At 51.5% G+C, this 24,367-nt stretch overlaps 2 protein-coding genes across 7 annotated transcripts in view; one reads left to right on the top strand and one right to left on the bottom strand.

The window, feature by feature from the left end:
* DGLUCY (D-glutamate cyclase) overlaps nt 1-23,946 on the top strand; it is a 75,144-nt gene extending 51,198 nt beyond the window's left edge. For 3 of the 4 annotated variants that reach the window (XM_033107856.1, XM_033107857.1, XM_033107855.1), the window contains 3 exons: nt 327-446; nt 3,954-4,105; nt 9,347-9,947. In XM_033107856.1, the coding sequence (XP_032963747.1) occupies nt 327-446; nt 3,954-4,105; nt 9,347-9,496 (422 nt within the window). In that variant the 3' untranslated portion in view covers nt 9,497-9,947. Of the gene's footprint in view, nt 1-326; nt 447-3,953; nt 4,106-9,346; nt 9,948-20,914; nt 21,087-23,820 lie in introns of those variants that run through there. The other variant, XR_004423188.1, reaches the window with a different exon arrangement.
* GPR68 (G protein-coupled receptor 68) overlaps nt 12,559-24,367 on the bottom strand; it is a 29,334-nt gene continuing 17,525 nt past the window's right edge. The window contains exons 1-2 of one of the 3 annotated variants that reach the window (XM_033107858.1): nt 23,777-23,913; nt 12,559-17,289 (exon numbers count right to left, since the gene is read on the bottom strand). In XM_033107858.1, the coding sequence (XP_032963749.1) occupies nt 16,090-17,208 (1,119 nt within the window). In that variant the 5' untranslated portion in view covers nt 17,209-17,289; nt 23,777-23,913 and the 3' untranslated portion in view covers nt 12,559-16,089. Of the gene's footprint in view, nt 17,290-20,909; nt 21,034-23,776; nt 23,914-24,367 lie in introns of those variants that run through there. The other 2 variants (XM_033107860.1, XM_033107859.1) reach the window with 2 other exon arrangements.

Genomic DNA, 24,367 nt, shown 5'->3' with positions numbered 1-24,367 from the left:
TCAGAGACTTGCCGCCCCTCCCTGAGCAGGAGCCACTCAGGAAAGGAGAGGAAGTCCTGAGTGTCACCATACCCTCGTCAACAGAGAGGGCATTCCATCTGTGATAGAGAACGTAACCCAGTAGGGGATATAGCCACACTCATTTTTAACTAGAGAAGTTTCTAGAATACTCGAAGCAGAAGTACATCTCCTACTTGTCTGAAAATATAGCCAGAGCCAACCCCTTTCCCCTCCCTGAGGCAATGAGGCACATGTGAAGGGGTTGCCTCACAACCACCCCCATTTTACCTGATTCTGTATACTGACTCAGTTTCCCTTCCCTCCAGGGGTCGGTGATGGAGGTAATGAGCTTGGGATGGGCAAAGTCAAGGAGGCTGTGAAGCGCCACATACGAAATGGGGATGTCATCGCCTGTGATGTGGAGGCTGACTTTGCTGTCATCGCTGGTGAGTGGTTGGATGGCTTGTCCGTCAGGCTGGGCTGCCCAGGGGCAGGGACCTGGCTTTGAGCCGGTCCAGACAGAAGCTCGTTATCCAAAATAAACAAAGAACTCTTAAAACTCAACAATAAGAAAAGAAACAGCCCAATGAAAAAATGGGCAAAAGACCTGAACAGACACCTCACCAAAAAAGATATAGAGATGGCAAGTAAGCATATGAAAATATGTTCGACACACTATGTCTCTGGTCTCCACTCTGCATTAGATTTTCAGCTGGGACACCCAGAAAAGGAAAAACAAACCCTCAGGCCTCCAGAGTTTGCTTGCTGTTGGCAGATCCATTATCTGTGAGTTTCCTTTATCCTGGGATCTTGGATCTAGGCGGGCAGGGAGCCTCTGGAGAATCTCTTTGGAAGTCCTCAGAGTTCCTCAAGTTTATCTGCCACCCAGAATGTAGGTTCTTTGTATAATTGATCACACCCCAAGGGCTTGGCCAGCTGCATCACTGATGTGATTTTAACAGCAGGTCGTGTCCCCTAAAGAGAGGAGGTGATCCCAGCTGGCTGTGGGGAGAGAGGGGTTGTTCAGAATGAAAGCTTTGGATGAAAATCTGCGGGTTTGGGCCTGAGAGATGAAAAGGGGCTGGGAACTGCCAGGACTTGAAGCCAGAGAACTGTGTCTGTTCCTTCAGCTCAACGTAGACAAGAAAGACCGAGGGCTCTGGAATCAGGCAGTTAGCAGCTCTTATTTCCAAACTTTGCTGTAATCGCCCATAACGTGGGTCTCTGTGAGAATTAGAGGAAACCTTTGTAAAGGCACCCTGGCTGGGCAGTCACAGCAGATTTGCTGCTCTTGTTCCAGGCTGGGTGGTCAAGAGAAGGCAATAGGGAAGCAGGGGGATCTCCCAGGAGAGCGAATTAGGGGTGCAGCAGCCCTGTCCCACTCCATCCTCGGCTCCTGACACCGGGCGTGCAGGTAGCCCTGGCAGGTCAGCCACTCTCCGGGCCCAACTACAGCCAAGCAGGTTTGACTGAAGGGATAAGAGAAAACCCACCACGGGGCCCACAAACCCATGGCACCCTGGACCCAAAGTGTGCTGTCCTCTAGTGTTTGGTGTCTACATCCCAAGCCAACAGAGAAATCAGAGCTAGCAGTAGGACTCGGGTCTCACGGGGCTTCCCAGAGCAGGGCCCCTGCCTGTGGGCTCAAGTCCAGCCCGCTTTCCTGGTCTTGGGGCCCCTCTCAGCCTCTTTGCCCCAACGTACCCCGTGATACAGCCATGCGTGGCCACTGGCATTGCTCAAACACACCATGGGTTTAATTTATTTTTTACTTGAAAAGATGATGTAACTACGATACAATAGACATTTTCAAAAGGCAGGTGGTGAAGGGTGATGGGAAGAGGGCAAAAATACCGTCATCTCAACATAACACAATCAGCGTTTTCAGTTTTGCAGGTCAGCTTCTCATTCTGACTCAACACGTACCCATTTTAGATCACTTCTACCTGGTAGAGCTGCATTTTAAATGCTTCTCTTTCCCTTGAATGTTACTCCCCAAATACGTTTTTATTTTCCACACTTGCATGGAGATTGAGAATGGGCCCTGAAGTTGCTCAATGATTAACACTACTGAGCCCTGAAGGTGGTGAAGATGGTCAGTTCTAGTTATGTGTTTTTAACCACAATCAAATATTTTTAAATTATTTTTTTTTTTAGAAAGAGAGTATGGGCTCTGGAGGCAGCAGCCTGAATTCACATCTCAAGTTCACACTTACCAGCTGTGTGACCTTAGGCAAGTTACTTAACCCCTCTGTGTCTGTTGCCCAGTTTTGTAAATGAAGATGATAATACTACTACTTGTACCTCACAGGCTTTTTGTAAAGACTTCAGGAGCTAATCCATGTCAGGCGTTAGAACAGTGCCACGCACTGTAAGTGTGGGGACAGAGCCCCAAAAAGCAGTTTCCAGGCTCTCGGCCTCACATAGAAAGGTGCTGGCTCAGGTAGTAAATGGCCATCGACTGTGATCAAATGGCCAGCAGCTGTGGCTAGTTGGCCGTCAGCTGTAACCAGTGAGCCATTAGCCATGAATATAACTGCTGTGGCTAGGCTAGCAGGAAAATGGGAGCTAGCAAGAAGATGGTGGCTGAGTCTACAAGCGGCACAGTGAGGGTTGAGAATTGTGTGGCTCCTGTTTCCTGTGTCTCCAACCCAGCCGCCAGCGAGAGTATAGAGATATGACTCCCCTACCTATGGCTCCGTGGGTGTTCCTTTTTGGCCTCACCATGTCCTGCGTTTTTATGTGGGGAGCGGGAGCGGAGACCCCGCCTGACACCCCGCATGACACATGGCGAAGTCGGCAGGATCCCCTGCACTACAATAAGCATTCAATCAGAGCAAGTTATTCTAGTCCGTTGACTATAAGATGGCATCGATGACAAAAATTACCATTCTTTCATGTTCCACTAAGAAAGGAAAACAATGCCAATGATAACTGTAAGAAACCATTGATTGTAAGAGGCATCTCAATTTCAGAGATGTCAATGTAAAAAAAAAATACATCTTAGAATCCGTGAAATACAGTATTAATACAGCATGGTCGTCACCCACAGTATTCTGATATATGCCTTGTATTTTCATTCCATGTGCCTTTGTACTCACTGGGTATTTGGATTCTTTTCTACCTTCACCTTTCCTCTGGCAAATTCTACCCAGCCTAGAAGGCCCATTTTAAATGACCCTTTTCTGTGAATCTTCCCTAAACCAGTCAGAATGAGTGCCCCTTCTCAGTGCTCCCATGATCCTCCGTGAACGTCTCATTCACGGTGGCCCCACCCTGTGGTTGGCTGTGTGCACGGCTTTTCTCTCCCCTGGCGGGGAGCTCTTCTTTCTTTTTTGATCCTCTAGCCCCTAGCGCTTACCAGGTCCTTAATCAATCCTTCTTCAACTGAATGGAGAACTAACTCAAGCAGGCTTCGGAGAAGAGCCAAGGAGGTAGTCCCTAAAATGGGAAATAGCCTGTTGGGGCTGGCTGATAAAAGAGGAAGGGAAGCGAGGCGGACTTCGCACGTGAAGAGGTGACGCAACACAGCATAATGGAGCTGTTTCCTAGCCCCTTTGAGGACTGGCTGCCATACCGCGGGGGGATTCGGGGTGGCCATATGGAGAGTTCTGGAATGGCTTCCTAGGGTTGTAGCCTGAATCTTTTTCTCTGATGGTCATTAACAGTACATAATCCAGATGGTTCAGATCAGTGCTTCTCAAACTTTGTCTTGGATTGGAATCACTTGGAGGGCGTATTAAAACTCAGCTTGCTCCCCAGTCCCCTGCTGAGTTTCCGATTAAGCAAGTCTGGGCTGCAGCCCAAGAATTTGTGTTTCCAACACGTTCCGGGTACCACGGGTGCTCCTGGTCTTCGGATCATCCTTTGACGGGAGTTCTGATGCTGGGAGGCAGGGTGATGGAACGCATGACCTTTCCAATTCTATGTCGAAATCTTTTTTTTTATTCTAGGTGTTTCTAACTGGGGGGGCTATGCCTTGGCCTGTGCTCTGTACATCCTGAACTCATGTGAGGTCCATGAATGTTACCTGAGGAAGGCAGTTGGACCCTCCAGAGCACCTGGGGAACAGAACTGGACTCAGGCCCTCCCCTCCATCACTAAGGTAACAGACCCCCCCACAGGCCATTCCCGTAGAAGCAGCCTTTTTCCTGGATGCGGTGTAGGGCTCGTGTTCCAAGCCATAAATAAGCCCAGGGCCAGCACCCCGCTGCCCATCAACAGCCAGAGGTCTCCCAGCAGGCAACCACCTTTGACCGATTAGGGATCCTAAATGATTATGGAAGTCCCGGTGTAAATGACCATGTTCCTTCTATTTTGACATTAGGCAGGTTGCTTAGCCTCTCTGAGTCTCATTGCCCCTGTCTGTACAGTGGGGGCCATCAGCATTGCTGTTGGAAAAATAAGTTCCCAGGTAACATTGCCACTGCTGGGGCTACACTTTGAAACCCTGGATTAGAGGGTTGGTTTTCAGTGTCAGGGAAGAGGGTCGTTCTGGGAAGGCAATCCCAGAGGCAGGGAGGTTCCTGAGCATTGAGACTGGGGATAGCAGCTGAGATGGAGCGGGCGGTTATTACAAGTCCCCAGCTAGCCAATGGCTGAGGCCCCAAAGCCCCTCACTTCTGGAAAGGGTCTGTATCCACAGCCTCTGGCTGCCTCTTTTCTTATTTGACACTGTCTTACACCCTTTCCTATCCCTTTTTCCTTCTGCCTGTCTCTCCTTCTTTCTCTGTCTCTTTCTCCCTCCTGCCCACCAGCCCTGTTTCTCTCCGACACCTCCCTGGATTGGTGGTGTCTCCCTGTTACAGACGAGGGAGCTGAGGCTCCAGGAAGGGAGGTAGCTTGCCCAACACCACCCAGCTAAGAGGCAGGGATGAAATCTGGGTCTGGGTCTCTCTGACTCCATGCTCTGGGCTCTTCCCAACGTGGCTCAGAAGTTTCCAAGTTCCTGGTAATGGCACCAGTTCCTGGTAAAGCCAGGGTGCCCTAGGGGAGAGGAGAGGCAGGGCTCGCCAGCTGAAGTGACATTTTCAGGGGAAATATTCTGCCCTACATGGACCCAGAGGGCCTCTGTGCTTTCTTTGCACTTCCTGGATCTGAACTGGGGGGAAAAAAAAAAGAAAGAAAGAAAAAGAAACCAGTCAGGGGGTTTCTGCGTCACACATGATTCCTGATTCACACAGACACAAAAGAATGAACCGGTCAAACACATTCACACAGCCCAAACACCCTCTGGGGATGGAAAATTCTCCTTTCATGTTTCCACCCAGTCCTTCATAAATGTATTAATAATGCACCACCCTTATAAAGAAAATAAAAAGGAACACTTTTAAAGCAAAAGTACTAACATATGTTTGTTGAGCCCCTCCTCTGGGCCAGACCTAGGCTTGCTCTGGGAGACAGTCAGGGGTCAGACCTGGCCGCTGGCTGGGGAACTCTGGATCCACATGAGACAGGTTAGCTAGCATGTCCCTAGGTAGACAGGGAGGTCCCTGGTGGAATAAACAAAGGCAGCCATATCCTACAACTCCAGGTTTTGAAATCACTCCTTCGTGCCAGGGCAAAATGTAACAACGCCTTGAGGTTAATCATAAAATTCCTTTTGGCCTGACAAATGGAGCAGATCTGATAGATAAGACTGGGTTATTTTGCTACTTCCTTCAGGATGGGCAAGCAGAACAAACCTGGTAGACAAATTTAATTAGAAGGCGCCAGTTCCCTTCTTCAAACAGTTCCCTTCTTCAAACAGCTCCCCTTCCCCAAGCAGGCAAGGGAAGGTATAAAAGTACGAGCTTTTGCCTCAGTCATGGAGCACCCCCATTAGGGACCCCCTCCCGCTCGGGAGCTCTGACTCTTTGCTTTCAATAAACTCTCCTCTTTTTAAAACTCTTTGCCTCCCTTGGGTCCGTGTTTCCATTCTTTGGTCTCATGAGACACGATCCTGGCACTCACTCACTCCAAAGTCCCCTACATCATTTGGGTACTCACAGAGACATATTCCTCCTTTATTTGGGGGCTTACAGGAAAAATATTCCTACTTCACACAGCAGGGACAATGTAGGAAAGGTAATTTCAGAAGCAAGGATGGAAATGTGCACAGCAGCTGCTGCGGGAACACGGAGAACGGGTACCTAACTCATCCAGAGAGTACAAGGAAGGCTGCCTGGAGGAGGTGGCACTCAGCTGGGTCTTAGAGGGAAAGCAGGATATAAGTAGTCAGGTAAGGAAGGGTGGGAAGGGCCTTCCAGGCAGCAGGGCCCACATAAGCAAAGGTGTGGGGCCAGGATGTGGTGCAGCATTCAGGAGAATAACTAGAATGGTTAAAATAAAATTCTGTGGGTCACTCCATGGGGGTCCCTGAATCATTAGGAGATGCTGGGCAGAGCGGTGGCCTGAGATGGTGGTGAAGCTTCATTGGTGGGAGGCAAAGGAATGTCCCTCATCTCTAGTCTGTGAGTTGCTTGTAAGTAGGGCCTCCCACATTTAGGGACAGTTCTTAGGAGTCTAATCGTAACTGTATCAGGAGTGGGCACTGTGCTGAGGAGCCCAGGGAAGATGGCCACACCCTGCCCACTAAGGCTCTTGGCTGTGCCCTGGAGTTTTACTTAAGGGCAGAGCAAATGTCTGGAGAGCACTCCCCACACCTTGTCAGGGGCCCAAGAGCTGATTGATGACACCTTACGGGAGGGACTAAGGGTGGTTGGATGGATGATGGATGGATGGATGGAAGAAAGAATGGATGGATGGACAGAGGGACTGCTGGCTGCCTAGCTAGGTGGATCGATAGGTGGGTGTATGGATGAATGGATGAGAAGATAAGACCAATGGATGAGAGGATAATAGAGGGATGGATAATATAGACAGGTAGGAACATGGTCCCTGGCTTCATCCTGGGCTTCCGTTCTCTTCCAGCACTTTCATCTCACTCTACTTTTTTTCTTTATAATTTTTTTATGAGGTATAACTGACAGAGTAAAATACATCAACCTTAAGTGTACATTGGATGAATTTTTACATATATTAAACTGGTGCAAAAGTATTACGGTTTAAAAGGTTAACAATTGCGAAAACCACAGTTACGCTCGCACCGACCTAATACATATACCTGTGTAGCCATCACCAAGATCACCGTCCAGAGCAGTTCCAGCTTCCAAGCAGGACCCTTTCTCCCACCCCACTGTGAACAGCAGCATCACCGAGCCATGAACGCCAGCCTGCTGTGCTCCCAATGTGACTCCCTGGTGACCACGCACACACTCGGGCTCTAAGCCCAGAGGTCATCCTGGGGCCCCTTTCCCCACTCACAATGCACGAGGCCCCACGCCTGGTACACTCTGCCTCCATCCCTCCACCCCTGCCCCACTGTCTCAGCCTGGGCCGCTGTAGCAGCCTCCAGGCGCTCTGACTCCAGCCCCTCTCCCCCGATCACCACCACCTCCACTTGGAGAGGCCTCCTGGAAGATGGCGATTCCTGGAGATTGGCAGGCAGTCACTGCTGGCCCAGCTGATCCCTGGGGCTCGTAGAGGCTGTGTGCCAGCCAGTTCCTGTTGACTGGTCACGTGAACCCTCAGGACCCCACGGCCCTCCCTGGGACCCAGAAGGATATGAGTGGTGGGGCCAGGCAGTATGCTGGGAGGAAATGGCCCCATGGTCCCAGAAACATTCCCCTATAAAGAAAGGATATGACCCAATGGAGAAGAGAAATGGGATAATAAAGCCCAAACAAAGGGCAGGAAATGCCACTCTGGGTTGGGTGGCTCCTGGAAAGCTGTTTGTTGGACAAACAGCTTTCTGGAAATGCTCTTGGGCCTGCCTCCCACCCTGTCCCCCAGGGCAGGACTGAAATATAGGCCCTCAGGCCAGCTGAGAGTAGAGACGTTCCCAGATGACATTTGCCAAGGCTTTCTCCATTGTTTTGAAAAGTTTTCAGTGAATGTTCCTCATAGCCCCTCACTTGGCTCATTTCTGCTCTTTTGTCACCTGTGGTCGTAGGTGTCCCTCCTCCTGAAAGTCTTCCTCGAGTCACTCCAATAAGCAGGGTTGGGTACCCCTGCTCTGTGCTATGATCCCCATGGATTGTGCCTACTTGAGCACTCATCTGGACTGTGAACCCCCTGACGGCAGGGACCATGTCACATTCACCCCTGTATCCCTGGTTCAGGGCCTGGCACATAGCAGGTGCTCAGTAAAACTTCCATGGGCGATGGAGTGAATTAGAAATGGCTGAGCAGGAAGGGGAGAGCCCTTCTCACATCTGTCAGATCTCCCTGTTATAGATTCCTTGGTCCCCTCCTCTCATCCCCTTCTCTTTTTGTGGAGGAGGAAGAGGGAGAGGATGTGTTTGACTTCTGCCCTTCAGGCACTGTCCTCTTTCCTATCTTTACCTAAGACCCCCCATGGTCAGGGGGATGATAGCTATTCAGCTGGGACAGACAGCTTAGTGGCTTAGTCAAGTGGTTCTTTGGGACCTTTTTCGAGGGAGAGAGAAGGAGGGGAATCATATTACTTAAGAAACCTCTGGGCTAAAGACCAGGGATCCAGTCCTGCTAATAATAACCTGTCTCATTTCATGAACACCTACTGTGTGCCAAGGACCATGCTAGGTGCTTTATTTGTATTATCTCATTTAGTCCTCCCAACAACCCTCTGAAGGTGGCATTATTATTATCATGGATCTGCCCATTATACAGATGAGGACACTGAGGCACAGACAGGTTAAAACACCTGCCAGGAAAGATCCAAGTCAGATCTGTCAGAGCAAACCACTCTGCCTGCGGGACCCTGGGCTATAGCGTCAGGATGGGCTGCTTTTCCTTAATGGCTCTGCTCATGGCAGATGCTCCCACATCTACACCAGGTAACATCGAGAAGATGACAGCAGCAGGACTAGGCGCATGCCCCACAGGAGGCTAACAGTGGGGGTCTCAGGAGGAATGGGGGCCTTCCTGGCACAAAGACCAGTAGCAGGTAATCCAGAGCTGGGCAGGGGCGAGGTTGGCAGGAAGTAGCCCAGGCTGCAGCTGGAAAAGGAGTGACTCTCTTGTGTTTGTTTCGAAAGCGCACGTTTCCATAAAAAGCATATTGGTTACATGAAGATAACTAGCCGAAGAAAGAGCCCAGACTGTTCAAAGTGGCTGCTTCTGGGAGTGGGTTTGGGGGCCGATGAGGCATGACGTGGGACAGGTTTTTCTCATTATGAGTTTCCCAGTGGCATTAGTATTTTTAACCAAAAGTGTATTTTTGAAAAAGAGACCAGTCAAGTCAAATGCTCTTTCTCTGAGACTCATTTGTATTTCTTTTTTCTTCCCCCTTCACTATTTCTATCTCTGCCATAATTTTTTCTAGGAAGAAAAAATGCTGGGTATCCTGGTGAGGCACAAAGTCCGGAGTGGCGTCTCGGGCATCGTGGGCATGGAGGTGGACGGGCTGCCCTTCCACGGCACACACACCCAGATCATCCAGAAGCTGCTGGACGTCACCTCGGTGAGCGTGTGACAGACATGTTACATGCCTGTGGAGTGCGTACCAGATGGCCACGCCTGGATCTGGGGAGGACACCCGAGGACCGCAGCTTCTTTCTACACCAGCTTTGAAACGAACCCCAGCCCTGGGTGAGCTCTGTACGCTGCCCTGGACACTGCATGCCCACTTCCTGGGGCGGGGGGCGGGGGGTGTACTGCAGGTGGACCAAGGAAATGTTTCTCTGGGGTTTTCCAGTTTTTGCTTTTATGCTTAAAGGGCTAGAGGCATTGATTTCAACCCTTCTTCGCCCTGGCTTCTTCAGGCCACCCAAGTGGTGTGCTCTGAGAGTCTTCTGACCAGTCACTTATGGGGACAAAAGTGAGCAATTACCTACCAGGCAGACAAAAGAGCAGGCGTCACCACGGCCATAGAACAATCCCCAAGGCTAATTAAGAAATAATAAACCGTACAAATGTGTAGTGTATGTTTATGAAGCTCTGGGACTCTATTAAAGGTTTACTCACCACCACCACCACTACCAAAATATTTATACCTTTGAAATGCCTTCTTTTTCAAACAGCATTTTGTTTTCTTTGGCTCAAGATCCCTCCACCTTACATTTTCCACTTTTGCCTCCCCTCTGCCCTTTACCTCCCTTCACCCCACACCCCCTGAGCCCCCAGACAGCCTGACACTTCTCCCACCTCCTCCCCTCTGCTCGCCCCAGCCTGAGCTGGATGCTTAGCCCTCCCTGTGTAGGAGGGTGGTCATGTCTCTGGAGCCTGGGGCTGGGTCAGACAGTCCGGGGCTTGGATCACTCCCAGAAGCCTCCTAGACGACTCGAGCCAGCTTGCCCTGTCTTCTTAGACCCTCCCACGGAGCATTTCCCAACAGAATCAGAAGCAGCGTCACGGACCACATCCCGTTAACTCACATACTGGACCGTGATGGCTCATCCAGATGGGGTGGTCCTGCTTCCCAGCGAGGCCCCAATACTTACTGAGCCTGCTGTTTGATTTCCTTAAACATGTCTCGTTTGATTCTTTAAGGAGCATTAGTTGTAAAGTATGGAACACATGCTACAGACAGTCCCTCTAATTGTACACTCAGCAGTAATGCCGAAGGGTATCGGAGAATGACCTGGGCTTAACTCCCAGCGCTCCCTACACAGGGGCATGGGGAGCCCCTGCTCAGAAGTAGCTGGGGCGGGACGGTCCAGGCCTCCCTGTGTCATTCTGACAGGGAGTCCCCACCTCCAGGTCTGTGCTTCTGCTGGTGTGGCATCAGGGTGGGTGCGCCCAGGGGAATGAGCTCACAGTCCCCATCTGCAGCTTCTCACAGCTCCCGGAACCCACCTCCGCGCTAAGCTTCACTGGCCACGTTTCCTCCACTTCCAGTTTTGGTCTCTGACCTGAGACCGCAGAGCTCCACGTAATGGGGGCCTCTGATTGAGAGTAGGCCCTGGAATTTTTGAGATCTTGATGGCTAGATGAGAGAAAACATCACTTTGGTAAAGCTGCCAGCATTCTTCTGACTCACATTTGGGAGAAGTCACTAATGGGCGCTTGGTTTTGCTACAGTACTAGCGATTGTGTTTCGGCCCAGGGAAGTTTGAGGCACGACCATGTAATAGGTTCCCCTCGCTGCGGGCAGAAGTTTGTGGGGAAACGATTAAGTCATTTGGGAAAGAGGCTGAGACCTGAGTGGAGTCCAGAGAAGGCTGTGCAGGGGTCCTCCCTGTGGAGTGAGGTGTATAAAGGCCCCTCTGCAGGGAGTGGCCGGCCTGTGGCCCAGCGGCAGGACTCAGGTGTGGGACAGGGCCAGGAGAAGGGCCCTTGGCAGGGTCGTGCAGGATCCAGCTGTCATGCTGTCCTGTTCCACAGCATGGTTCCTGCTCAGGCCTTTGTGAAGTTTTACTCAGTTTTGTCCTGGTCTTGGCTGTGCTTTGGGGAGGGGCTTGTGTCTGCAAGTGGGGTGGCATGGTGAGCGTGGCTGTAAGCTGGAGAAGCTGATTACAGGGGGACAAGAGGTGACCCTGTCCTTGCACAGGGAATGGTGGGGTTGGAGATGGGCTGGGGCGTCCACCAGGATGGATTCCTGGGGGACGGGAGCATCCCAGGGCATTTCCAGGAATGTTGGGGGAAGGAGGCCTGAGAAACAGTGTCTGGGGGTGCTCTGCTGGTGTTCAAGGGGGGCTGGAGGCCCTGGTCACATTGGGGTGTGCATGCCCCACAGACCCTACAGGCAAGCGAGCCAGCTAAGGGGACTGGGGCTCCCTAGCCCCTCGGGCCAAGTGCCGCCGTCGCTCAGCTGGTCCAGGCATCCCCTTGAGGAACTGCCTAGTCTCATGGCACAGGCTCTGCTGACCGCCCGCCCCCTGCGTTTTGCTCCTTTCTACCAACTCCATGTGGGCTCCACTGGCCCCACAATGGAGCCTAACCCTCCGATCCCAAAGCCACTGCTCTAGCAGGATGGAGAAGTTGTGGCTTAACGGCAACTCACATAGAACCAGTGTACGTCAGCGATGGGTGTGACGTGCGGCCGGAAAAGCCAATGCATCGACAGAAGCACAGGGAGGTAAGTGGGAGGTCCCCTCCTCCTCCGTGCAGATCAGGCTGACTTAGTCTCATTTCAGACCCACGCACCACAGTTCAAGAAGTGGGTTTTATTCAGATGAGGTACAGGATGGTGACCGCTTTAAAACCTAGTAAGTGGAGGTGGCTTGGACAGCTGTCTGTCAGACACTAACCGGATGTTCACCAATTCTGCTTCCTCTTCCGGCACACATAGGAAAACTCTATTTCCCAGCCTCCCTTGCAGTTAGGTTGGGGCCATGTAACTGGGACCTGGCCAATGGAATGTGAGTAGCAGAGATAGCAACCACTTCCAGACTTGGCCGTAAACACCCTGTGAGAGTCTCTCTGTGCAGCTTCCTCTACCTGTGTGGATGGAAGAGGAAGACCCCATGATGGAGCCTCCTGATGGAAGAATCCTGACTCACTGCCATCACTTGGAGAAAGACTTGTCAGAAAGCAGCCGCTCAATGGACTTCGCATGAACAGGAGAGAAACTTTTATTGTTTTAAGGCACTGTGGTTTGGCGGGGATAGACTGCAATACAATCCAGCTGTGTCTAATACAAGCTTGGGGGGTTTAACACTGAGAAATAGGAGATGAGAGTTGTCTTCAAGTATCAGTCCCTACACGATCACATGGCTCCAGGAGCCAGAACTAAGGCCAGTAGGAAAAGTGGGTTCACTTTGGCTCATTGGGATTCTTCCCAACCTCGGCATGACTCGCCTTGGGTAGTAGCAAACTAGTGTCATTGGTGGCATTTGTAGAGAAATTGGACTATCGTTTTGGGGGACATACATCATGTAGAGGGAATGGGATATCATGGCTTCTATGGTCCATTCCAGCACTGGTATCTAGTGTCTCATCTCACAGTGTCCTTACGATAATTTTGAAGCAAATGGAATTGAAATCCCACCATGTCCCCAGAGTGCTGGGCACCACTGTGACTCAGGGTGACTGTTGTCAGACGCCAGTGTCTTGCCAGATGAATTCAGGGGGACTACAGGAGGGCCAGCCATAAAACGCAGGTTTTTCTGAAAAGCTTTGAACCAAGAGGGACAGATACTGGCTCTCTCTCTCAGCAAATGAGGATGTGGACTATGCTGAAAATTTCTCACACTCTTGTCTGGCCGACCCACAGCCCAGTTTTCTATAAACAGGAAGATGAGCCTCGTTTAGCTAAGCAACACTGGTGAACAAGAAAGGGATCTAATGGCTTCTCCCACCTCCGTCCAAACCAGATGGACCTTTCCCTCCACCGATTCTCTCAGGAGAGAAAGGATTCTTAAGCTCCCATAATGTCCTCATTCTGTTTGGAAGAAGCATTGACTCTTCCGGAACACTTCAGGACTCCAGGAATCTGACCCAGAGAGGGATTAAGTAACCAAAACCAAATTTACATTTTCATACGATGCAGTTAATCCTTAGCAATAAACATGGAGCCTGCCACTACTGAGAAGATGCTCCAGCCTAAAAAGGCTGCTCAACAGATGTGGGCCTCCCCAGACAAAACAGGACAACCCCCGACAGATGACTGCAGCAGGCCTTTCTGCGTTGGCAATCTTCCCTGGTAAGGAGGGTCTGAGTAAGCCCTCGCTTGGCAGCTATTCAGCGTGTAGAAGAGGTCATGTGTCCAAGGACAGAAAGAGTGATACTCTCCAAACCACAGGGCTAGGCTCCGTCCTCAGAGGGGAGATGACCAAGTTCCAGAGTGGATTTGCAAACAGTGCCCAAGAGCTGAAGACACTCTATGAGTCTCAAGAGAAGGGAGAGGAGACGTTCCTTCCCTTGAGGGCTCCATCCCTCTTGGACACGGCCAGGTGATCAAGGGTCAATCCCCTCATTTCTCTGTTCAAGTTTTCCGTGAGAAAGTCAGTCCCTGGACGTTCCTGACTCCACTGGGTGTTTCGAGAACCCTCTAGACCCCCTGGTGTTATCATAGAAGACCCTCCTTCCCCATAAGGACTGCAGCACTCCAGCTGTGGCTGGTTACTTTGCTTTATTCGGAGACTAGTTTGCTACATAAATCCATTACACAGTCCAACACACACATACTTGGCATAAAAGAGAGGAAAACACAACTCTTGATAGTAAATGGGACCGCCCTGAGCTCATCCCAGTCCATCCCGGTGGGAACACCCATGTTTAAGGTCAAAACAGGGGGACATTTGGAAGGAGGGGGCATGGAGGGCTCAGTCAGCGACATTGCCCCTGTAAGATTCTGGGCCGGGTAGACTGCCCTTGGCTGCGTGGCCATTTCCACCACCGTCAGACCTGGTCACTTCCTCCCCTAGGAAGGGGAGGAGAACCTCTTCAGGTTCTAGAAGGCCCTCCATAAGGAGCTGGGGCAGGTACTACCCAGTCAAAGCCAAGCGTGCCCCGGGACCCCACTTCACTGGGGCAATCCAGCCTGGGCGGTCTGCCTCTGGGCACCCCTGCTGGAAGGGTTAAGAGACGCAGGGTAAATCTACCTCTCGGAGAAGTGGGCAGAGAGGGCAAGAGAGATTGAAGATGTTCTCCCTGGCCCCCCCTTTAGCAGATTCCAGAAATGTTCTACTGATGCCAGCGTCTATCTCCCCATCCCTGTCCCACTTTTCCCTTTGGCTGTGCAGAGCTGAAATCCAGGGAAGTCAGAGCTGGGCCCAGCCCATCCACCAGGACATCTGGAGGACGAGAATTTCTGTTAAGGTCGGCAGGTCCCTGGGGCAGTAATAGGCTCTTCTGGCCCTTGGTAAGGTCACCAGGGCAGGGGTCAGCACAAAGTAGCAGGAGAGCTGCTACTTCCAGGAGAAGACAAAAGCTACAAATGGCCCACGGGCCCACTAGCACTCTCCAGGTGGGTGAGGTGGCCTCTCTGGCAGAGGAGCAGTGCTGGAGAACAAAGAAGGCCGGAACCACTTCCTCTCTTTGTCACGGGGGCTGTTTAAATCATAGTGGAGCTTTGGGCTGAGAGACGCCATAGAATATGTCACTGTTTTGTTGTATCTGAGAACTTGGGGAGAATGTCATGCTCCTCTCGGAGACTGCTAGACACTCCATAGCGGGTGTGGCAGGGGACGGAAGTGGAGGCAGGGTGGGGGGACACTGCCAATAGTCACATGACTCTAGCCTCAGTGTCCTGGCACACAGCTGTCACGAAGACCCTGGCCTTTTCACCATGGACACACAGGCATACACACACACACACACACACACACAGGCTTCCGTGTCTGGTGTTCCAGGGCAGATGGAAACGGAACACTATTAGGAAGAATCTGTGGGGGGGAACCTGAGTAAACACACTGGCTTCAGGCCTCCGGACTAACACTGGTTCTTCAGTACTGACTTTTGAAAGGCCCACACACATCAGCTAAGGGAGCCCCAAGATTTGTTTCACATCAGCCTGGGGTTTGGGGAATCTGCTCAACTCTCCCTATGAAATTGTGACATGTCTAGACCTGGGGTCTCTCTTCTGTCACTCCCCTCACTGTCCCCAACGCACATTCCAAGTGTCCCAAATGCCTCTCCAACTTCCTTCTCCCAATCCAACTTCTTGGCCCCACTCATCTTCCTTCCTGTCCCTTCATGGGTTGGGGCTCAAGGGTTAACGATGACAATACAGCTTTGTGTTTCACCTCCTCAGATAACACTGGTGCATCTGGATAGGTGTCATCTGTGACCACAATGGCACTGGAAGGCCAGGGCAGGTGCACAGCCAGGTACCCACCCCCATCTCCCAACCCCCCTCTCTCCTGTCCTCACACTGCACTCCCCGACCCAGCTTCTCTTTGACAACTTCCTGGAGGTGCAGTTCACCGTCTTCCTCCCGCCAGCAGCCCAGCCTGCAGCAGAAGACACCCATGAGCTGACAGAGCTCATCCCACACTCAACAGCCCCGTTGGGCTCAGCAGGCTCCCTGGAACCAGTGAGGTCTTGCTGCCACCCAGGCCCAGGGTTCCCTGACCCTGGTCCACTGTTCCCTCCAGCAGAAAGAGGTACCTGCATTTGGCAAAGCAGGCAGGAGCCAGCCAGCCAGCTCAGACCTCTCTGCACCCCACATGTGGGTGACCCCGGCTAGGCCAGCCTGACCGTGGGGGACCCTTCCCCGGCAGGCGAGTTAGTGGTCTGGAAGGTGGAGTGGAGCTTCGTTAACAACTCGGGCTCCTCGCTCTTGCCCACGGAGGCCTCGGGGACACCCAGTGGGTAGGCCTCCCTGGGCGCGCCGGTCCTGGAGCAGGTGAGGAAGGCCAGGCAGGCCCCGCGGAGGCGGGCCAGGTCCCGGTGGGTGGTCTCGCTGACGAAGCAGTACAGCACGGGGTCGGCCACGCAGTTGAAGCTGGTGAGCAGCAGGGAGAAGTGGTAGGCGTTGAAGACGCCCTTGGCGAAGTCGCAGTTGGACTCCCAGAGACTGCGCACCAGCAGCAGCGCGTGGTAGGGCAGGAAGCAGGCCAGGAAGATGACCACCGTGCTGAGCACCAGCCGCTGGATCTGGTCCTTGCGGCTCTTCTGGGTGCCGTGGCTGCGGTGCACGGCCCGCAGGATGCCGCGGTAGGAGGCCAGCAGCAGGCACAGCGGGAAGAGGAAGCCGACCAGGAAGCGGTAGTAGTTGATGCCCCGCTGCCATGGCGCCAGCGGGTAGTGCTCGAAGCAGACGCGGTGCTGGTTCGCGTCCTCCACCACCTCCTTCTGCAGGAGGAAGTAGATGCTGGCCAGCAGCTCCTTCACCCAGATGGCCACGCTGACGCCAACGGCCGCCTTCAGGGTGCGGAACTGGTGGAAGCGGAAGGGGTGGGCCACAGCCAGGTAGCGGTCAATGGAGATGCAGCAGAGGAAGCCCACGCTGATGTAGATATTCTCGTACAGGAGGATGCCACACACCTGGCAGGACAGGTCGCTGTACGACCAGTTGTCGTGCTGCAGCACGTACTGCAGCCAGAAGGGCAGCGAGCAGATGTAGAAGAGGTCGGCCACCGTCAGGTTGCACAGGTACACGCCCAGCTCGTTCCGGGCCTTGACCTGCAGGTAACCGAAGTAGAGAGACAGGCAGTTGGCCGGGAAGCCCACCACCAGCACCGTGACGTACACCACCGGGGCGAGTGTCTGGTGGATGGTGTGGTCGATGGTGCAGTTCTGTGAGGCGTTGTTGGCAGTGACGTTCCCCATCTTTGGGCCTGAAGGGGCCTCACCCCTCATGGGCTCAGGGGTCGGGCCTGTCTCTCTGCTGCATCTTGTCACGGGGTGTCAGAGGCGGGACCTCCTTGGTGCAGTGAGCCCCTGAAAGTCAAAGGCAGGAAAGGCTTAGAATAATAGGAGCTAACATTTATTTATATAGCACTTACCGTGTGTCAGGGACTGTTCTCAGTGCCTCACTTACTTTAGAAGATGACCCAGCTCCAACTAGAATATCTGAACGTGGTTTATGTCTCCCCAGCCTCCTCCCCTGGCTTCCTGCCCCTTAGTTATTTTCCTGGTCCCTCATTGATAGCGAGCAAGGCCAGGAGCTCTTGTGAGCACAGCCCATCCTGAGGCCAGCTCTCCAAGGGAAGGAGAGGTAAGGATCTATTCCAACCCACAGGCAACAGTGAAGGACCAGCCACTCTCTCCTACAGCAGGAAGTGTCATCCACATTTTCCTACTTGCTCATGGGAACCAACCAGGTCCGTCAGCAGTGAGGCCACAGCCCCTCCTGGGGGCCTCTCCTGACAGCAGTGAACAGGCCCAACCTTGTCTACATCCCACCGTGCACTGGCGGGAAACAAAGGCTGAGCTTCCCTCGGGGCACTGCCTGGATTCCTGGGTTCTTGTCAGCAGATGCTATCTCTTCTCTCCTCCACAGAGTTTGGAGACCCAGCATGGGGGACAGCCCAGGACCAGGTACCAACAGACACGAGTGCCAGGCCAGGTTCAGCCACTTCCAGGCTGTGCAAGTCATTTACCCTTTCGAGCCTCAGTTTCCTCATCTGTAAAGTGGGGATAAAAACACCTGCCCTCAGGGTCAGAACTGGGGCCACGTAAGATGATGGATGTCAAAATGCATGGCAATATTTTTCCAGCAGCAAAAAGGCAGAGGAAAAGATGGTACTTTTACCTACACTGGCGGAAAGTCCAGATTGTTGAGCCCTTAACAAAGAAAATGCTATGTGTACAAATACATTTGAACAAGATAGAATAAAGTTTTTATGTTGTAAACCTACTTTATAAATTAGTATATCAAAATGAAAGGCCTGAGCTTCTCTATTGATGTTCAGATGAAAAATCTGGCTATGTCTAAATAAGGATTTTTTAACCTTTTTTTTTTTTCATAATTATCCACCCAAGGAGCCTTTTTAGACATTATTTTCTCCCCTCCCTCACCATGAAATCCTAATACCCCAGGTATACTACATATCTGTTTATGTACAATGACCCTTTGGAAGGTAGCAAATCATTGTAATACCGTGTTTCCCCGAAAATAAGATCTAACCGGAAAATAAGCCCTAGCATGATTTTGCAGGATGACATCCCCTGAACATAAGCCCTAATGCATCTTTTGGAACAAAAATGAATATAAGACCCGGTCTTATTTTGGGGGAAACACGGTATGTGAGATTTTTTCTACCCCTCCCTTGAGAATGCATGGTCTCTATGTGGTTGCAAATTCTGAAGGCGTGGGGTCTGAATTAGGCTGTTTTCTGGTATCAGCAGATTAGCCTTGCCCTTTGCTCTCTCTTCACCATAGTTAAGCTGGGACTCTCCGAACGGAAGAGAAACCCCTCAGAGTTCATGACCGACCTCTCATCACCCAATGAGCAGGGCCCCTCCCTCAGCAACCTCCGTCCTGCCTGTCCTTGTGGCCACCTGAGTCAGAGTACAGTGTGCCGGGAAGGGGCCCAGAAACGTCAGCACAGCAGGTCCAGTCGTGAGGTTCATGGAGGATAAATTTGAGGGGTTCTCCTGAAATCAAATGCTCAATCTTGTAAGTAGCTAAGTATGTGCATTTTTCCTGGGTGAAGGGCCTGTAGCTTTCATAAGTATCTTTAAAATGAGCAAGAGATGGGTCTGGTCCAAAGCTGTCCCCTTCTCACCTGGACTCCCTGGGGCTGTCTGCGTGGCCAGACCCTCACCCATTCATGCCCTTCACCGTTATTCATCCAACACCTCAACTGCAAACCAGACCATCCTCTTCCTTGTTCCTTATCACACCTGTGGCAGAACCAAATTCCTTATGGGAGCTCCAAGGCCCAATATGGTCTGACCCCAGCTCCCCCACCTTGCCCATCACCCCACAATCTAGCCACGCTGGCCAGCCTTCTGTGCCTCAGCCACCCACTTCCCTCCTACCTCAGACGTTGCATCAGCTGCTTCGTCTCCTGGAATGCTGCCTCACCTCTACCTCCATTTCAGGGCTGGCTCCTTTTCTGCTAGATCTCAGCTTAAATGTCACCTTCTCAGGAGGCCTTCCTTGACCACCCACTTCAAGCAGACCCCTCCCCAGTCACCATCACATCATCCTAGCTGATCACTCCACAAAAGCTCCCATCAATATCTGAGATTTTTGTTGTTTATTGACTTGTCTGCATGTTGATGGTCCATCTTCTCCACGACAATATAAATTCCAAGAGGGCAGAAGCCTTGTGCACCGTGAACAATGCCTGGCATATCCCAGGCATTCATGAATACTCCTGGAAGGAATAAGTGAATGCTACCTCCCCATTTTACAGGTGAAGAAACTGAGGTTCCAAAGGGGAAGTGACTTGCCTAAAGCTTGCCTGAGGAAGGAAGACTTGGTGTTAGATCCAGGTCTCCTTTCTCCATGCCCCACCTCCCTGACACCTCCAGTCGCCATGTGAGACTCACCCCCAACCTCTCACTCCCCAGAAGACGAGGACACCCAGTCGGGCTTACCTTCCTAACCTCTCCAGGACACAGGCCTGGAATTTCAGTGATGGTGGAGGAGAGGGGTGTTTCTTGTTGTTTTTAATTGTGATTCAATGTGTATAACATAAAAATTTACCACATTAACCATTTTTAAATATACAGTTCAGTAGCATTAAGTATATTCACTTGTACAACCATCTCTACCATCCATCTCCAGAACGTTCTCATCTTCCCCAACTGAAACACTGTTCCAATTAAACACTAACACCCCATTCCCTTCTTACCCCAGCTCCTGGCAACCACCATTCTACTTTCTGTCTCTATAAATTTCACTACTCTAGGTCCCTCATACAAGTGGAATCATGCAATATTAGTCTTTTTTGTGACAGGCATATTTTCCTTAGCATAGTGTCCTTAAGGCTATCAATATTATAGCGTGTCAGAATTTCCTTCCTGTATAAGGCTGAATAACATTCCATTATATGGATACGTTGTATTTTGTTTTTTCATTCATCAGTGAACATTTGGGTTGTTTCTAACTTTTGGCTATTGCAAATAATGCTGCTATGAGCACAGATGTACAGACATCTATTTGAGTCCCTGCTTTCAGTTTTTGGGAGGTATATACCCAGAAATGGAATTGCTGGATCACATGGTAATTCTATTTTTAATTTTTTTGAGGAACTATCATTCTGTTTTCCATAGTGGCTGCACCGGTTTAGATTCCTACCAACAATGCACTGGGTATTTTTTTGTCTTTGTGATTTGGAGTTTTGCTTATATGTTTCGATGGTGAGAGGAAGGGGAGAAGGGGCAGCTGAGACCTGTGACCCCTAACTGTCCACAGCTCAGTGAGTCAGAATTTGGCCCTATTCGCCCTCTTCTTGCCAGCTCTCCTGTCTGTGAATCCCAAGCCCCACCTGTGGGACCAAACGGTTCCCCTGGCTTACGTATGAGGAAGTTGACAGCAGCACAGGTCCCCGAACCGTCCCCAGGGGCACCCAACCAGAACCAACTAACCCCGTCTCTGAATTTACCTCAGGTTCTCCACAGTCCAGATAAAATCCACCCCCAGGAAGATAAAATTCATTCAGAAACATAGGCCGCCAGGCGCCAACCGAACAGGGCAAATGAAGCCACAGCAAAAACACGTCCTGTCAGGTCTTAAGAATTTCTTGAGAGTCACCGGGCCGGAAGCCTGTTGTTTATCAGTGGTGAGTATATGTACGTGCAGGGTGGGCTGGGACAGCGGCTTGTAGCTTCCTCTTTCCTAGGCCAACAATAAGTGAATTCTGGCAACCAAAGTCACAAAGAGTCAAGCCCGCAGGGCAAAGAAGAAACATCTACTATGTTTAGAAAGTGCTTCCTACGTTCACTGTGGAGTGAAAGGAGGGTTTTGGTACCTAGAGCTCACTGTGCAACGGCCTCCTCTCGGATTCACTGCCTCCATCCCACCACCCTCAAAGCCATCCTGGAAAACACAAATCTAACCTAATCACTCCTGCTTCACATCCTTCCCTGGCTTTCCAAACATCCATCCGTCCGTCTGTCCACCCACTCGCCCGTTTACTTAGTCATTCACACAACAACTACTGCTGAGTTTCTGTTCTATGGCAGGGACCGCACTGGACACTGGCCCCTACTCTAACTCCAGTTAGTCTCACAGGAGAGGGGAGAAGATAAGAGAATCTGCTCCTAAGGAGAACACAGGATTTTCAGGGAGCTCATCAGAGGTGACCTAACCCAGCCAAAAAGCCTTCCTGAGCAGCAGTATGCTGAGACAAGGAGAAGGGGGAGGGCGGCCTGAGCAGAGGGCAGTTTCTCCCTGTAGAAACAATGTGTGCAACAGACCAAATCCAAGAGAGAATGGGCACCTTTGGGGAACTGAAAGTAGCTTGGCATGACTGGATCTAGGTATGTGGAGGGGATGGCACAAGAGGAGACAACAAGAAGCTGTAGTAACTAACAACTAATTAGAGAGGCGGGAAATCGGGAAGCACTGAGGTGTTCCTCAGTGCTTAGTTCTTACATGGCATCAAAAATTATTTGTTAGATAGATGGATAGGTGGAGAGGTAAGTGGGTGGGTGGTTGGATGGATGAGGGAGTAGATGGACAGAAGTGAGTAAATGGGTGGATAAATGGATGAATGAGTGGGTGGACGGGGGGGTATGTGAACAGCTAGATAGGTGACGGGTAGATGGATAGATGGATGGGTTCGTGGGTAGATAGATGGATGAAGGGTTGGTAGACAGGTGGGGAGTTTTGAGGTTGGGTGCTAGGACAGTGGAGATAGCATTAATAGAAACAGAAAAGTGACAAGGAGGAATCGCTGTGGCCTCCTCTCCAGCAGCCTGGCATATCTCAAGCTGCCTGAGCTGGCCAGAGTGTCCTGCTTTTTCACCCAGACTTTGTCACAGCCAGCTCTCCCTTCTACCAGTCTGTGAGGACAGGCACCCCAGGACGGAAACTCCACCTTGCCAGGAGTGTCCCTCCTCAACACGCTCTACATGGGAAACTCGCTCCCCAAAAATCAAAGGACAAAGTGGATACAAAAGTGTCCTGTAAATGGAAAGGCATAGATGGGATGAAAGAATCAAGCCACATCTGTTGAGAGCCCTCCACGTGCCAGGCACATCTCTGTCAACACCATTCTCATCAGCGCCCATTTTACAGATGAGAAAACTGAGGCTCAGAAAGATGAACCAACCTGCTCAAACTGCCACAGTTACAATGTGGTAGGCCAGCTTTTGAACTCAGACTGGCCCACACTTCTCTTTACACCGTGCTCTCTTTCTGTTTGTCATGATTGTCACTGAGCAGCCACCCTGCACTTTCAGGCTTCGCCAGGTTCCAGTCCCTATAGATGCTTCCATGAGGGCCTCCAGGCTTAGTCCTGGGCTAACTCCCTGCACCTGGAGGATGCTCTGCCAGGTCAACCATTTCCTTAACACCTACTGAAGAATACCTGTGCACCTAGTTGTAGTTCCCCAAGGCAGAGCGGGTGGGGCAAAGAATCAAAACAAGGAGCCGCTGCCATCTACCTCAGACACTTTATCATCCAGCTAAGAAAACTGAGAGGCTACACACAGGCAACCCAACACCTAAAAGCAAACCTTTAGACAAATGCTTATCAGCATAGAAGTATCTCTGAGGGCTTTAATGACCAGGAGAATTAAGCCCCGAAAGGAAGGAAGGGCCTCTTTGACGCAAGGTAAGAGCCTCTTGAACGAACGTTCGAAGCCAGGAGGAGGTGCCTAGCGCTGAAGTACAGCTGGTGCATAACCAGTGATCTAACCCGTCATTTGTCCGTTCATCTCTGCTGTGTGGTGCCCAGGGGCACACAGACCTGAGCCCAAAGACCGGGGAATTTCCTGCACGCCCAGCTTCCCTTCTTTAGCTGGTCAAACTGCCACACGTTTCAAACAAGGCTGTTTCATTTCCTAAAATGAAATGAAACATTTGTTTCAGAGGCTGTTGATATTTTCCCCTGGGGCAGGGGTAGAAACTAGGCAGCATTTTTCCTGTCTCCAAGTTTCCCCCAGATAGCTTCATTCCAGCAACAGCGGTGAGACAGAATCGCATTTCTACAGCCCTCGTAACTGTATCCAAATTCAATCCCATCTGAGCTCACGAAGTCACTGAGATCAGGCGGGGCTGGCACTGCTAACCCATTTCACAGAACCTGAAGCCCAGAGTGGCGAACCTAGTTGCTCAAGTTCACACAGTAAGTCAGGTGCATCTGAATCCAGGACTCAGGTGCCACGGCATCAACTTGCTGCCTTTAAGCTCTTTTGGCCACAAGCCACAGCAAGAAATACACTTGACGTTGTCACCCAGCACACACAGACGTTCTACACACACATGCGTGCATACAGAGACAAACTTCCCCAAAGCAGTACTTACCCTACCATTGGCACGCACTTCTATTTTGTTTCTTCTAAACGCAGGTCATGAGCGACTGAATTGATTTCCTGACCCACTAATGGGTCACGATCCTTGGTTTGGAAACAGCTGGACTGGCCCCCTCCTGCTCAGCCTCTGGACCCCAGGAAGGCGACACTCTCTACAGCCAGGTGAGGGGGAGTCGTCCCAGGGGAATCCCAGGTTCTGCCTGACTTCAAACCTCAAACAGCCCGGCTTCCTCAGCAGCTCTACGGAGACGGAGACGGAGACTGGCGGAGGAGGCAGAAAGCACCAGCCCAGCCTGGGGGACCCCCCACGCGGGCACCCCTGCCGTCAGGACCCACGTTCCCCCTCCAGCGATTTCCCACAGAAGCACCTCCCAGCTTGATCTAGAAAACCCCAGCTGGAGGCTGCTGGGTCCAGAGCTGAGGCAGAATCATGTGAACGCCACCGTCAGTCCGATCTGGTGTCAGGCTGGCGGTTGCCCAGGAACACTCGCCAGCCACAGGAGAGGGTGGCAGGACTGCTCCCTCCACCAGCCCCAGCCTGCTTTCCACACCCCCCAGAGGCAGGGAGCAACCCTGAGGGGAA

The sequence above is a fragment of the Rhinolophus ferrumequinum genome, chromosome 6, assembly GCF_004115265.2.
Source record: "Rhinolophus ferrumequinum isolate MPI-CBG mRhiFer1 chromosome 6, mRhiFer1_v1.p, whole genome shotgun sequence".
Taxonomy (NCBI): Eukaryota; Metazoa; Chordata; class Mammalia; order Chiroptera; family Rhinolophidae; genus Rhinolophus; species Rhinolophus ferrumequinum.
Note: the sequence above shows the minus strand (reverse complement) of the source record. Positions and strands in the feature narration are given on the sequence as shown.